The sequence below is a fragment of the Knufia obscura genome (assembly GCF_036327395.1).
Source record: "Knufia obscura strain CCFEE 5817 isolate CBS 148926 chromosome Unknown scaffold_22, whole genome shotgun sequence".
Lineage (NCBI taxonomy): Eukaryota > Fungi > Ascomycota > Eurotiomycetes > Chaetothyriales > Trichomeriaceae > Knufia > Knufia obscura.
This window is the reverse complement of record NW_027042708.1, coordinates 1-13869: the sequence shown is the minus strand read 5'-3', so window position 1 is coordinate 13869 and position 13869 is coordinate 1. Positions and strand designations below refer to the sequence as shown.

General features: G+C 46.7%; 4 protein-coding genes across 4 annotated transcripts; 2 read left to right on the top strand and 2 right to left on the bottom strand.

Moving 5' to 3' along the window:
• Positions 1-442: 442 nt before the first annotated feature.
• On the top strand, positions 443-2778 carry PMZ80_010895 (uncharacterized protein; the record flags this gene model as incomplete). The annotated part of the gene is made up of 10 exons (XM_064879283.1): positions 443-592; positions 634-778; positions 829-900; positions 950-1086; positions 1140-1320; positions 1371-1657; positions 1712-1785; positions 1853-2267; positions 2333-2490; positions 2547-2778. The coding sequence occupies 10 exons, from the start codon at positions 443-445 to the stop codon at positions 2776-2778; spliced, it is 1851 nt and encodes a 616-aa protein (XP_064724866.1).
• A 216-nt stretch (positions 2779-2994) lies between these two features.
• Positions 2995-3816, bottom strand: PMZ80_010894 (uncharacterized protein; the record flags this gene model as incomplete). The annotated part of the gene is made up of 1 exon (XM_064879282.1): positions 2995-3816. The coding sequence occupies one exon, from the start codon at positions 3814-3816 to the stop codon at positions 2995-2997; it is 822 nt and encodes a 273-aa protein (XP_064724865.1).
• Positions 3817-5606: 1790 nt separating this feature from the next.
• On the bottom strand, positions 5607-6200 carry PMZ80_010893 (uncharacterized protein; the record flags this gene model as incomplete). The annotated part of the gene is made up of 1 exon (XM_064879281.1): positions 5607-6200. One exon carries the CDS (start codon positions 6198-6200, stop codon positions 5607-5609), a length of 594 nt encoding a protein of 197 aa, XP_064724864.1.
• A 3392-nt stretch (positions 6201-9592) lies between these two features.
• On the top strand, positions 9593-10000 carry PMZ80_010892 (uncharacterized protein; the record flags this gene model as incomplete). The annotated part of the gene is made up of 2 exons (XM_064879280.1): positions 9593-9709; positions 9770-10000. The coding sequence occupies 2 exons, from the start codon at positions 9593-9595 to the stop codon at positions 9998-10000; spliced, it is 348 nt and encodes a 115-aa protein (XP_064724863.1).
• Between the last annotated feature and the right edge of the window lie 3869 nt (positions 10001-13869).

Below are 13869 nucleotides of genomic sequence, written 5' to 3'. Positions count from 1 at the left end.
CAAGCTTCCCATTTGTCAGGCGCTCGGTTGTCGCTATCCACATACTCGATACGACCAGTGCTAGATAAGCGACCACTCCACTTGTTGTCGACGAAAATGTATCTCAGAGCGCAAGTGGGCTTCCACACCTTCAAGTCTGGGCAGATTGCTCGCTCAACACGACAAGCCTATTTGGCCAAATGTTGTCGTACCTCAGCAGGGTTCCCCACCAAGACTACGCCATTTATCTTCACATCAGGCTTGACGATAACATGTGACGTAGGCTTCTTCGAGCTCACGGGAGAGTCAACTGGGTTGAGAACAGTGGGACTTGGTGAATGGCTCTCTCGTCTCGCGTCTGGTATGAATTGTCAAGCAGTTTTCCACAGCGTTTTCATCATATCATCCGCACCGAAGACGATATCAGTTGACGTTCACATCTTCGTGTCTGTCTGTGGTAACAATGTTGTTCTCCGGCATCAGAAGGCTGACGCTATGCGCTCTTCACATCTCGCTCTTGCTTGACTGCGCACTCACTTCTCCTATCCAAAACAGCAAACGCACGGACGGGCAATCCTACGACTTTATCATCATTGGAGGTACGCCAACTCGTGTATGCTGAAAAGCCAGACCGGTCACTATACTCACATCTAGGGTGTTGAAGGTGGAAACGCTGGTCTCGCGCTTGCTGCCAGATTGACAGAATCCGGGGACCAATCTGTTCTCGTGCTCGAAGCAGGACAGGAGCCCAGTCTCATCGCTTCGTACAAGCCTCCGGGAGCAGACCTGCAGGTGTTGGGTAAATTGTGCTTGCACTGTCAGGATACAGAAGAAACTGACCGAACACAGGAACTCAGATTGACTGGGGTTTTGTTACAAGGCCGCAGAAGGGCTTGCACAACCGTGTCATTGGCTACAACCGTGAGTCAACCTACCGAGAATCTGTTGCATATCGCTGAAACCATGTCAGGTGGACGTTGCCTTGGCGGCAGCACTTCGATTAATGGTCTTGCCTACGGCCGCGGGTCTTCCAGCATATACGACCTTTGGCAATTGTTGGGCAATCCAGGCTGGTCCTGGAACGATGTGGTCTCGTTCTTCAAAAAGGTTAGCGATGTCGAAAAGATCCCACGAATTTGACCGTTTACGAAATTCTTCAGAGCACAAGCCTAGCACCGAGCACGACAGATGTCCGCTATGCGACGTACGACGTTGACGCCTACTCGGCGGATGGTCCAGTGAAGCTAAATTATCCGGGGTTTTTCCAACCATCGTCCGCGGCATTTGTCGATGGCCTTGCAGCACAGAATATTACCCCAGTGACAGTTGAGCTGAATTCAGGTGAGATTTGGTGCGCTCTACTCGGCATACGTGAATACTAAGGTGCCAAGGGAACAATGTCGGAGCGAAGCAAGAGCCTCTGACCATTGACGCGATGTTTCAGCGCAGTTCCAGTTTCGATAACTATTACCAACAGGCGAAGTCGCGTCCGAATCTCAAAGTGCTGACCTTGGCTGCAGTTCGGCAAATCATGATCAGTCAAAATGGACCCGCATTAGCAGCCACCGGTGTTGTGTATATGGACCAGAATACAGGGATGGTTATGAATGCAACTGCCAACAAAGAGGTCATTTTAAGTGCCGGTTCAATACAGACCCCGCAGCTTCTGATGCTTTCTGTTAGTGTTCCATGCCCCCAGCTGCATCAAGCCACTAACGCTCGAGGTTCATAGGGTATCGGTCCATCGCAGGAGCTGCAGAAGAACGGCATTGACATCATGCTTGATAACCCCAACATTGGCGCTAAGTTCGTACATTTCAAGGATTCCAATTTTGGGGTTTGGAGATGACAGGCAACTAACTGATCATTGTAGCCTAGAAGACCATCCCTACTTCAGTCTCATCATCCGAGCCAATCCCTCAGCATCCTCATCCATGTTTTACAACGATATCTCAAAGTTGCAGCAAGTCGAAATGGAGTACACTCAAAACAAGTCCGGCCCATTCACAGCACCTGTTGGCACCGCTTTCGGATTTGAGAAAATTTCAGAAACGGAGCTCGCAAGTCTCGGTGCGTCTCCAGAGTACCTCTCCACTCGCGCGAACCAAGCGCATGTTGAGTATTACTATGAGTCAGTCTTCTACCCGACGAGGCCAACGCCGCAGTATCCACCTGCATTGAATGAATCGTTCTTCTCAATCACTGCAGGCATAATTGCTCCTGCGTCCAAGGGAAGTATCACGTTGCAATCATCGCTAATTATGGATGCGCCGATGATTGACCCAAATGTACGTATGCTCCTTGCACGAGAATGCCTGAACAACGAGAGGAGGCATGCTGATCTATCGCACAGTATCTCACCGCAGAAATGGACCAAAAAATGGCCATCCGCTCCTTTCGCCAGCTTCGAAAACTCCTTTCCGATCCAAGTCTGCAGCAGTATGCGCTAGGGCCAAACTATGGTGAGGTAGCACCCGGACCCAGCGTAGATTCGGATGAGGAAATTCTCGAGTAAGGCCACTTTCCCTTGATTTGCCAGTATATGTTCTGACGCACGGTGTCCTTAGTTATATCCGCACCACAGCCGTGACGGTGTGGCATGCCTCGGGGACCTGCGCAATGCTCCCTCGTGGTAGTGGAGGGGTGGTGGACAGCAACTTGAAAGTGTACGGTGTGGACGGTCTGAGAATTGTCGACGCGAGCATCATGCCTGTCATACCGGATCAGCATACCATGGCTGCAGTGTATATGATTGCGGAGAAAGCAGCGGCCATGATCAAGCAGGAATATGGCTTCTAATTCCTTGATCGAGCGCACAGGAGGCGAAGTGTCCGTGGATGACGCCGTTCAAAGAGCGACCGGCCTTTCCGGTTAGAGCACGGCAGCAAAGGAGATGGTGCAGTATTGAGGTCTCCATCGTCATAATGATTAAGAGCGCATTTCTACTATCATAGAAGCCCTCTAATCAGGACCCTCTAATCTAAAACGTTCCTAGCTTACAAGCAATGCTTATCACTAAAACGCGAGACAAAAACCCCAGTATACGGCAAAGAATAAGCCTACTAATGTCACGAATTGCCAAGATATTCCCCGAGATTCGGTCATCTGCCGCACGTCCTCTACTTGCTCACCCTCATCGAGTGCGTCAATAAACATGCATAAAGCAAGTGGCTCGGCCGACATGACGACGTCGCAGAGAAAGTCCTGCAACTCTTCCTTCGTCCAGGCATTATCCGAGCCCCCTGGCTCTTTCAATGCAAATTTGGTGGTGAATAAAGAGCGCATAGAAGGACATGCGCACAGGAGTTGATAAGTGAGCGAACGGTATAGTCCTAAGCTCGACTTCTCGAGAGAGGTAGGAGCCCGAGCATTGAAGAAGTAGTGAACCACTGTCTGCTGGATGCTCTGCTTTTGTATCTCTTTTTGTGTCTGTTCTAGAGCCTTCTTCATGATGGTCGATTTGCCGCAGCCAGGCTTGCCCTTGATCCATAGGAAACCATTGTGGTCACTCACGTCCCGAACTGTGCGCCATTCTTGAAAGTCCTTGTGCTGAAACAACCACTCGCAGGTCCTCGATAGGGCTTTCATGACATTGCGTTCACGAGCATCGATTCGGTCGAACAGGAACGATTTGAGGAGACCTTCGTACTTGTCTATACCGTTGTCTGTCGTGTCATGTGGAGAGCCGTCCTTGGAGGATTCATGTCGGTCACCCAAATGCACTGAAGCTGGACCACTGATACTGATGTTGCCGTACCCATGACCGTGTCTTTGTACAGGAAAACGCTCGCCGTCCGTTTTTTCCAGTCTAGCTCTCTTCGCCGGCGTCTCACCCATCTCATGGTCGTGGGTGTGAATCGAGAGCCAGCAGTATCGTCACTCAGCAGACCAACAGTGAGGGTGGAAGCTTAGGTCGAGTGGCGAGAGATGACAGAGACGGAGGGAAATCAGGGCTATCAGTATGCTTGAACGATGTTTGGAAACACATAATCATGTCGAGGACATTGAGCCCTGCGAAGCGTGAATCAAGTTGCATGCAGGCGCTGCCAGTGCCCTGCCGGAACGTCGTTCGTACGTGTTCAAACACGTCGGACTACCCGTGGTTACATCCAGCTACGGAAAACGCCGCATAACGCACGAAGTGGCCTTTATTGCTGCTAAACAACATACCTAGAAACTCCAACCACATCAGTCACGCTGACCCGGTTACTCAGATGCCATCGGAGCGATACCTCATAGAGTTTGCGCCGCAGAACAGGGACGGAGAAGAGGAATTGACAAACAAGTGTGAGCATTGCCTGCTTGTTGTCAGCAAAGAAGATGAGGGCTATGATCCAAGTGTCCTACGATGACTCCGTGCAGATGTTCTTTCCTTTGCCACGTAAATGTTGGACCTTTGAAAAAGACGATGATCGTGTGAGTGGCCGCCATTGACACAGTCATCAGCGCTGTCTCGACGTGCAATGTCCGGAAAGTCGACAGCGAAAGTCCAAAATGATCTGCCGTGGCACCGTGGTGGGTACTCAAGTACAACGGCACCATATTGCTCACAGCCAAGATGCCAGCCTTCTGGCCGATCGAGACCATTGTGCTATGTTTGAACAGCAGCCGGGTAAATTCTCGTCACTCATCATTCGGAATCGGACAGGATCCATACGGCGATTTTCAGGACTAATCGTTGAAACTCTTTCAAAGGAAGTGAAATGACGTCCGACTCCTTGCGTTCACACCACGTACGAAGTGTGGCTACTTTGGATAATCTCATCCGAAAGCCACCAAAAGATGATCATGCTTAGCGACAGTCGGGAGTCTTTGCGCATCTGCGGTAGACATCCTCCAGGAAAGAACGTGCTACGGCAAGTGCATCGGCGAATTCGGGAGCCCGCTTGTGAAGTTGCTCGATTAGATCCTCTCGGGCTATTGCATTGGGGATTTTGGACCTAAATCCGATCGTCAGTACAAATTTGCGTCAACTACCTTGACTTCAGCTTCGGCATACTGACAGAGGAATCTTGAGCCCCAGGCACACAATCTCTTCGCCGAAACGTCGAACAAGTTCGGACCAAAACTGTCCGTGGTTCCTGCACCAAGTCACATGATCGATCATCTTCGTCTTCTCCATGTGCGGATCACCGAGCTCGGCAAGGTGAAGCTGTACGAGGCGTGTCTTGACTATGGAGGCACCACAAATCCCACGGCCGCGGCGGATCCTGGGCCTTTGTTTGAGGTCACGCAGTCGTTTGCCTGTCCATCGCAAGAAATCATCATCTGCCAATCTGTGTTTTTCCAACGACTCTTGGACGCTGAAAGTAGCACGATCGTACAAAATGAAGTACCTGTACAGATCAAGGCGCTGAAAGATTCCAATCAGCCAATACGTCATCTGGGTCGTTCTGAGTTGATGTTGTAGCTTGATCAAAGCCCCCGAGCTGCTCTTCCTATCACTAACATCAACGGTGAGTGGTAACCCAACTACGATAGAGTCATCGCCCTGAAGCCATCCGAAGATCGCTTTTTGACTCTCTTTGAGCTGCGTCACGAAGCCATTCTTCTCCACGTACCTTATTAGTCGACCTTATTCGTGGGGTGCTCTCCTTAGCCTGAGGTTTGGTCTTTGCAGGTCGTCGCTATCGTCCGGGTTTCACATTATCCTGTGAACACATCAGTGCGTCTGAACGCGCCTCCGTACTAGAGCCGCCAACACATTCACTAGAATCACGCTGGCTGTCCGAAACATTGAGAGCTTCCTGCTGACCAGCAGCAGAGCGAACGAATGTAACGACGCCATCAGAGGCCTCCCCTGGCCCGTCATCACTTGCAGACCGAATGACATATTCATCGAAGAAGGAGTCAGGAAATGGCTGATCAGATTCAGGATCAGCCCCGTGGAAGTCAAGGTCTGATCCGTGGCCATTCTCGGTGGGCCCACATGGTCCTGTAGTGCCGCAGGGTGAACCGTCTATAGAGATCGATGGTGCATCGGTGTCCAGTCCATCAATTGTGTTGTAGGGTAGTGTGGGTAAAGCTGCCACGAACTTTTCTGCTAGACCACAGTCATCGCGGACGGTGCCAGACACGTCTGCGTCAACGACTTTGTAAGAAGCAGCGACACGAAGTAGATGCTGGTATAGACGCAACTGCAGCGCAGGGTAAGTTGCAAGTTCGTTATAGATCCCCTGGATGGCACTTAAACCGGCCGGCGGCTCAAGCGCGTCCAACATTGCTTTGGGAACGAGATCAATCACATCAATTTTTCTGAAGGAGTGTCATCACCACAATGACTTGTCAATGAAAGAAAGGAATGACAAGGCATCGAGTCAACTCCATCGAACGAACGAACGATGCGTGAAAGGATGGAAGAGAATGAAAGTCGGCATTGTGCAGGAACAAAAAAGACCACGGTGTGGCCTTTCTTTCGAATTCCATCTGCCTCTGGTTTTCCATGTGATTCTACGAGCAAACCTGCTGTTGCACCTCTCTGAGCCTTCTGGACGCCATCGACAAATAGTTCATGGCACCCCTAGATATAAGCGTTCAGCCTCTGCGGTGGATTAGACTTGAAGCGAGGGAAGACATGATATATCTAAGCAGATTTTGTGGGCTCGAAAGCCAAATCTGTCAGGGGGTAGGGCACCAGCCTATCGATTTCCTATAGACCGGTCTACAGGAAATGCTGGATGAAGCTCGGCGCTAATTAGCGCTTGCTGAACGCCGACTTTCCGCTTCGCCGTCCTTTTTTCCGCCTCAGAGCATAAAATTGCAGTTTGACCGAGACAGACTACACCTGATTAAACGATAAAGATGTACCGTACGTAGCCGACTATACTAACTGAGGTACAACTAGAAGCGGCTATAGAGTACCGATAGGTATAAGATGGAGAGGAAGGATTCTAAGGAATTTTGTTAGGTAGTGCGGAAAAAAGCTATGTTAACACAGTAGTAACTAGACGTATATTCTAGAGCTCACTACTAATTAGATAACTTCGCGCCCCTTAAACCAAACGCGTTATCATCCCTAGTGCAAAACCCCGCGAAATACAAAAGGATAAAATATCCACGCTGTCTTTTTAAGACTTTGATTCCGTTGAGGAAGATAACGATTAATCGACCCTATAGACCCTTATTAAGCCGGTTACCGAGTTTAATACTACTATTAAGTATTAAAGCGTTACCGTTTAGAAGGCCTCAGCCGAGTTAAGTGAACTTAAAGCGGAGCAGTAGACGCTAAAAATATAGGATGCCGAGTCTTAGCGCGAGATTCGTACGCTTCGAGGATAACTGAGTATCCTGACGGTATCGCTTCCTTTAATACAGTCGTAGGCTTTAGTGGTTGCTAATATAGACGTTATCCAGCCTATTCTCTAACTAATAGCTAGTCTTTTACGAACTTAGAGCGTAGACGCGTCTAAGAAGAAGTAGAGTTGCCTCCGAATCGGTACCTAGGGACAGTAAGAAAAACAGTACGATAGTACAAGATTTATAAGATACTTCGCTACAGATATAGCTAATAAATATATTTAAAATACACGGTATAAGACAGCTGCGATTAAAGACGTTAATATAGTAGGGGTAGAAATCAGAAAGATTAGATACGTTATCCGCTTTAAAGGTTAATAGTTAACGAAAAAGGTAAGAGTAAATACAGAATGGCTATAAAAGCTAGGCAGCGAGACGAAGCTAGTTAAGCCTCGATATAGAGTAGTTATTCGTGAAATCCCTAACGGCCGGTATCGTTCTGCCGGAGGATAAGTAAGAGGTTATTAATAAGATCATAGAAGAGAATAAATAGTAGGCTATAAACCCTATTACTTACGATACTACGTGGCTTAAACAGAGTGGCAAGGCACTGGGCGTTATTGCCTCGCTTACGATCCGGGATGACACCGCAGAAGCGGCTTAATGGATAGTTATGGACTGGATGATCTGTGACTAGCGATAAATCGGGAGCGTCGAGCTGTACCAGGTGAAGAGGATTAGGTGTTACCGGTGCCAGAGATTTAGACACCTGGTATGGTAATTCACGGAAACTTCGGTTCAAAACACTGCAGCGATAACTACGACCGACAGGACTCTCCACCTGGCACAAATGCTCAATGTGCTAACGGTGGCAGCCCACACACGACTGGAGCTGGAGGATGCCCGGGACGGCATTATAGAGAACCATACAATGATCAAATTCAACCTTCGTCTACTGCAGCTGAACATGATGGAGTCGCGAGCGGGAATGGAAGCACTAATTAACGATTAAGAAACACAAGAGCTTGGCATATTCTTAATACAGGAACCGCTTCTCGCCGTATATCAAACTCACGTCCATTATCGTCTATAGCATAGATATTAGCCCATTGACGAGGAAGATAACACCTGCAGACGAAGCCTAATCTATATTAATAAAGAGGATTTAGATATCGGCGCACCGATAAATTGACTGCGATTATTCGGATGTGACGGTGATTAAGCTATGGACGAAGAATAGCGAGATACTCACCTTCTCGGTCTACTTCCCACCACTGACCTACCATCACCTCTATAGGTTCGGTAAACGACCTGGCCGGACTATAAAACAAGTCCTAATAGTGCTGGATAATACCAACGACTAAGCAATACTTAGGAATAGAAAACTTACTTTTATAGCGTTCCATCTAAGAGGAGCGTTTAAGGGGGTTAATAGCGACTCTAGACGCTCGTCTGTCGGAAAGAGGTATCACCGCCCCGGTAAGGAGGTGGATTTAGAGCTTTATACAAGATTAAGTAGCCAGTATCCAGTTTAATGGTTTTAGGATAGAGGCCGAGGTCTTATCTCTCGCAGGACTAGCGCAGGGGACACCTGTGAGTCCTTACTACAGTGAAGAGGGTAGCCCTACTGCGAATTATTCCGGCCTTTCCGACGGTAGCCACTCAAGCCCTAGATATCGAATGCCATATGTTACTAACACATCTGCGGTTGAAGCAACGAGCTTAGGACGTAATCGTAAGATTATATACGGTCTCGGACTACCAGCCGCTCGCTAAGGTCGTCGAGCGAACAAACGAAAGGCGAGACGGCAGAAGAATGTTACGGACCACATTGGCCAGGCCGCTATGCGGCCAGGAACGAAGGATATAGGAAAGTCTACCGAGGAAGCCTAGCACGTGAAAGGTCACGTGACTATCCGAAAGAGGCAACTGTGGTATGCTGGGTTTGTGGTATGTTGGATTGTCGACACACTAATATACCAGTACACCAGCATACCGTGCCAATACTTCCTCATTGGGAATACCTGTTGAGGTATATGAGAACGAGTTCCCTATGTAATACTTCTATAGTCTTCGTAGTTAACCTAAGTTATACTAGAACCCTACCTGTGTATAACTTGACCTTGTATTGAATACTCACTGGCCTAATATCCCACTTAGCTTACTTGAGTAGAACTATAGAGGTTCTACTCGTACTATTACTGGTCACGTGGAGACACCGGCCTTATAACATTTTGACTACTATACTCACTGAGTGCGATAGCCTATGAGTACAGGTAGCCCTATTAAGTTTGCTCAAAGAGAGCCCAGTAGCAGACTATAATCACCAACAGGAATAACGGACAGCTTTTAATCATTGAACGTATCATTACTAAGGATGTCTTTAATAGGATCAAATAGTAGGTCCAACGCCTCCGTTACTAACCTCGCGTTATTAGGAACTAAGAACGGTGAATTGAAGATTAAGGAACCTGAACCCTTTAATGGGGATCCTGTAAGCTTCAAAGGCTTTAAACAGCAGGTTAGAGTGTGCCTTCGATTTTTAACCCTTTAGGAGCAGGAGGATAAGGTCCTCTGGGTCGCAAATTATCTGCGAGATGGAGCCCGGAAGTGGCTTGAGCCACATCTGGACGACTTCTTGGACTACCCTAACAAGAACGACCGAAAGCTACGAACTAACGAGCTCTTCGGGAACGTTAGAATACTCCTTAAGGACATAGAAAAGTTGTACGGTAGCGTCGATGAGCTTAAGAAAGCCGAACGACAAATGCATAGCCTTAGGTAGACTGGAGCTGTCGCTACCTACACTGCTGAGTTTCAGCAGATTGCTGGACGACTGGAATGGGACGAATCCGCACTGGCAGCTAAGTACTACTTCGGACTTAAGGACTTCATTAAAGACAAGATTTCAGAGCGTGAGGATGAACCTAACGGGCTTAACGGACTTATCGAGGTCGCTACGAAGATCGACTCCCGCGCTTAGGAAAGGAAGATAGAGAAGTCGCGAAATATAGAGTACTCTAGAAAGAGGTTCATGAGCAAAGGGGGTAACAAGCAATTCTATCGACGGGACCCTAATGCTATGGATTGGCAGGCTAATCAAGCAATCAAGTTTGATAAACGGCCAGGAAAGAAGAGGATATTCGCGCTACAATAAAAGAAGTTCACACTAAAGAAAAGAACTATAACGGATGCATAATAGAAGCGATACCGTAACGGCGAATGCCTCTAGTGTAGAAAGAAAGGACACTATGTACGAGAGTGTCGAAATTTAGGGAAACAAGTTAACATAGCCGAGAAACAACCTGTATAGGAGAAGATCTCCGAAAGAGACAGGGACACCTCACTCAACGAGTAAAATAAGGAACTCGACATAAGCGACACCCGACACCCGGAGCACAGCTATATATCGTGGACTGCCTGCTACGAGGATAACTGTTACGTCTATAAGAGCGACAAAGATGGCTCTGGATGGTATCCGAAGAAACCGCGTAAGGTAAAGAAGCCTATGCGACAAGCTAACGTACACGAAGCAATGATCCCTATGGAAAGAGATCCCCGGGTGATTAGCTGCAACGAAGAAGGAACCACTTATAAGACATGGTATTAGAGACAAAAGATAACGGATGAAGCGATCGCTTACGGTACGACGCTTACTAACGTAATCCACGATCTAAACGGACCACGACAGACTATACCTATACTCATGTTTCTTAGATACGATACTTCGTAAGCTATAGAAAAGAAATTACCTATACGACAGGCTAATACGCATAAAAGGGTAAATGACAGCGCATAAGACCCTAGCGTCGTGCGATACGACGAGGAGGACGACTGTCTAATTTTAGAAACACGATACTGGAAATAAGTTAAGAGTGAATATGAAGCCGAACAGAACGGTACCGAGATCGGTTAGCTTATTCACGATCTTATAGGGCCACGAAGATACGAGGTAATATAGATAGTCCTAGATACAGATATAAAAACCTTAGAGAAATACAAGGAACCACTTAAACGCAAATACGGACCCAGTATCGAGTACGAAATCCAAAAACGCTAAGAAAAGCTTAAACTGAAAGATTACTCATTTAGTGAAGACGAGGTTAGCAAAATGATTAATGAATATACGGAATATATGGAGAAATTAGCTGAAGAAGTTAAACAACAAGCCAATCAATTAAGAAAACGAGACCCTCCACAAACGTCCACGATTCTATGGGACAATAAGTAGATCATTATACAGACTAATCAGTAGGTATATATGAATTACATAACGTTCGAGGAAAGGATACCAGGGGTATGCCGTTGCAAGAAACCGCGAACGAGGGTTTATGCATTAAAGGCACCTCACGGGTAAACCTACGACTGTATTAAGCTAAACATCCGTGGAGGAGCCGCAGTACAGTGGGGACCCGATAACGGAAAAACGGTGGCTCGATACTCGCTCGTGGAGCTACGCTTACTACTATATACTGGCAATACACCGAGACCAGCTATGACGTCGGAATATCCCGAGTTAGAATATTTCTCTTCGGAAGCAGAGACTTTAGATAAAGAGAAGGATGCGACCACGACGATTGTGGGACGACACAATAACAGAATAGTAATCCGGACCAACCGATGGTTCTAGGATTGGTGCACGGATCCAAACTGTGAGTAAGAGGCTCAGTACCGACACAAGTTTTTTAACCCTAATAGCCTACCGAGAGGGGAATACACCGAGAGTATATAGAGTATCTGTCACTCTAAGGACTGTAGGAAGGTAATGAATGCTCCTAGTCCCTATGTATACTAGACATGTATGGTACAGAATAAATAGACTATACCGCTATCCTACTTTAAACGTCTACTACGCTAGGATACGCCTGAGGTAGAACGATACGCCGAAAGATTGGACGCAGTTAATGAAGCGATATCGGACTTCGAACTAAACAGTATATTAAAAAACGATAAGGCCGTCGTAAGCCGAGATAACTAGCGATGAGGCCGTAGAAAGTCTGTAACCTAACAGCTAAGGAAAAGAACCTTGAGCTAATAGAGGTCACCGCGCGCATAAATGGAAAGACCGTCAGGGTAATGGTGGATACGGGAGCCAATGTGAGCTTAGTATCCTAAAGCTTCGTTACTTAATGCCTACGGGGCACGAGAAAAGAGAAGCAGGAGCTATACTTACTAAAAGGAATGAATTAGAACTACAGTAAGGTATCTAAGGAAATTCGAATGGCTCGAGTACAACATTAGGATAAGTATTATCTTATAGACCTAGATGTTATTAAGAACCTTAATGCGGAATGTATATTAGGACTGGATTAGCTGGACTAAATAGGATTCCTGATTGACCCCTTAAGAAGATAATTAATGAATCGATTACAGTTCGAATTTAAATAATGTGTAATAGTAGTCTGGGCGAGGCCGCTTTACCGCGATACAACTATCGAGAAACAGGTGAATCGGATGGCTAAGATAAACGATTAGAAATAGGAGATAGAACAAGCGTTGAACGAATTAGAAATACCTTATGAGTACCGAGACTATAAGGATCTGTTTAAAGATAATAAAACACGAACCGCTTTACTAAGACACTAACCGTAGGACCACGAAATACTATTAGTTGAGGGGAAGAACCCGACTAAGGAACGTATCTATCCTCTATTACGAGCACAAGAGATAGAGCTATGAAAATACATCGACGAGAATATAAAGAAAGGATTTATCTAACCCTCGAAATCACCGGCTAGATACCCGATTCTCTTCGTACTAAAGAAAGATGGATCTCTTCAACTATGCGTCGATTACCGGAAACTTAACGAGATCACCATCAAAAACAGTTACCCCTTACCGTTAATATCTAAGTTGCAGGACCGACTCCAAGGAGCTAAATGGTTTACGGCCTTAGACCTTCGCGGAGCATACAACCTAATTCGCATGAAGGAAGGTGAAGAATAGAAGACCGCTTTTAGCACTCGCTATGGACTCTATGAGTACTAAGTAATGCCTTTCGGCCTTACCAACGCGCCTACGTCATGTCAAGCACTCATTAACGAAGCTCTATACGAAGGACTCGATATCTTTGTAATAGCTTACTTAGATGATATACTAGTGTTCTCTAAGACGAGGGAAGAATATATTAAGTATGTTCGATAGGTCATGGAACGACTTCGAGAAAGAGAGCTAAAGCTTAAGCTAGAGAAATGTGAGTTCTTTAAACACGAAGTTCCGTTCCTAGGATCTATCGTTGGCGACTATGGTGTTAGACCGAACCCAGCGAAAGTATAGTCTGTGCTGGATTGGCCCGAACTAAAAAATGTTAAGGAAGTGCAGAGTTTCCTTGGGCTAGCTAACTACTACCGACGATTCATTGAAGGATTCTCACGAATCGCTTCACCACTGTCAGTATTAATAAAGAAGGGACTATAATTCACTATAGGAACCGAAGTACGAGCTGCTTTTAAACGACTAAAAGAGCTATTCACTAAAGCACCTATACTAGTCTGCTTCGATCCAGAAAAAAGGATAGTTATCGAGACCGATGCCTCAGGATTTGCTATCGCTGTAGTTATTAGTTAACCGGATAACAAGGGAAAGATGCGACCAGTCGCATACTACTCTAGGAAGATGTCACCCGCTGAGACTAATTACGAGATTCACGATATG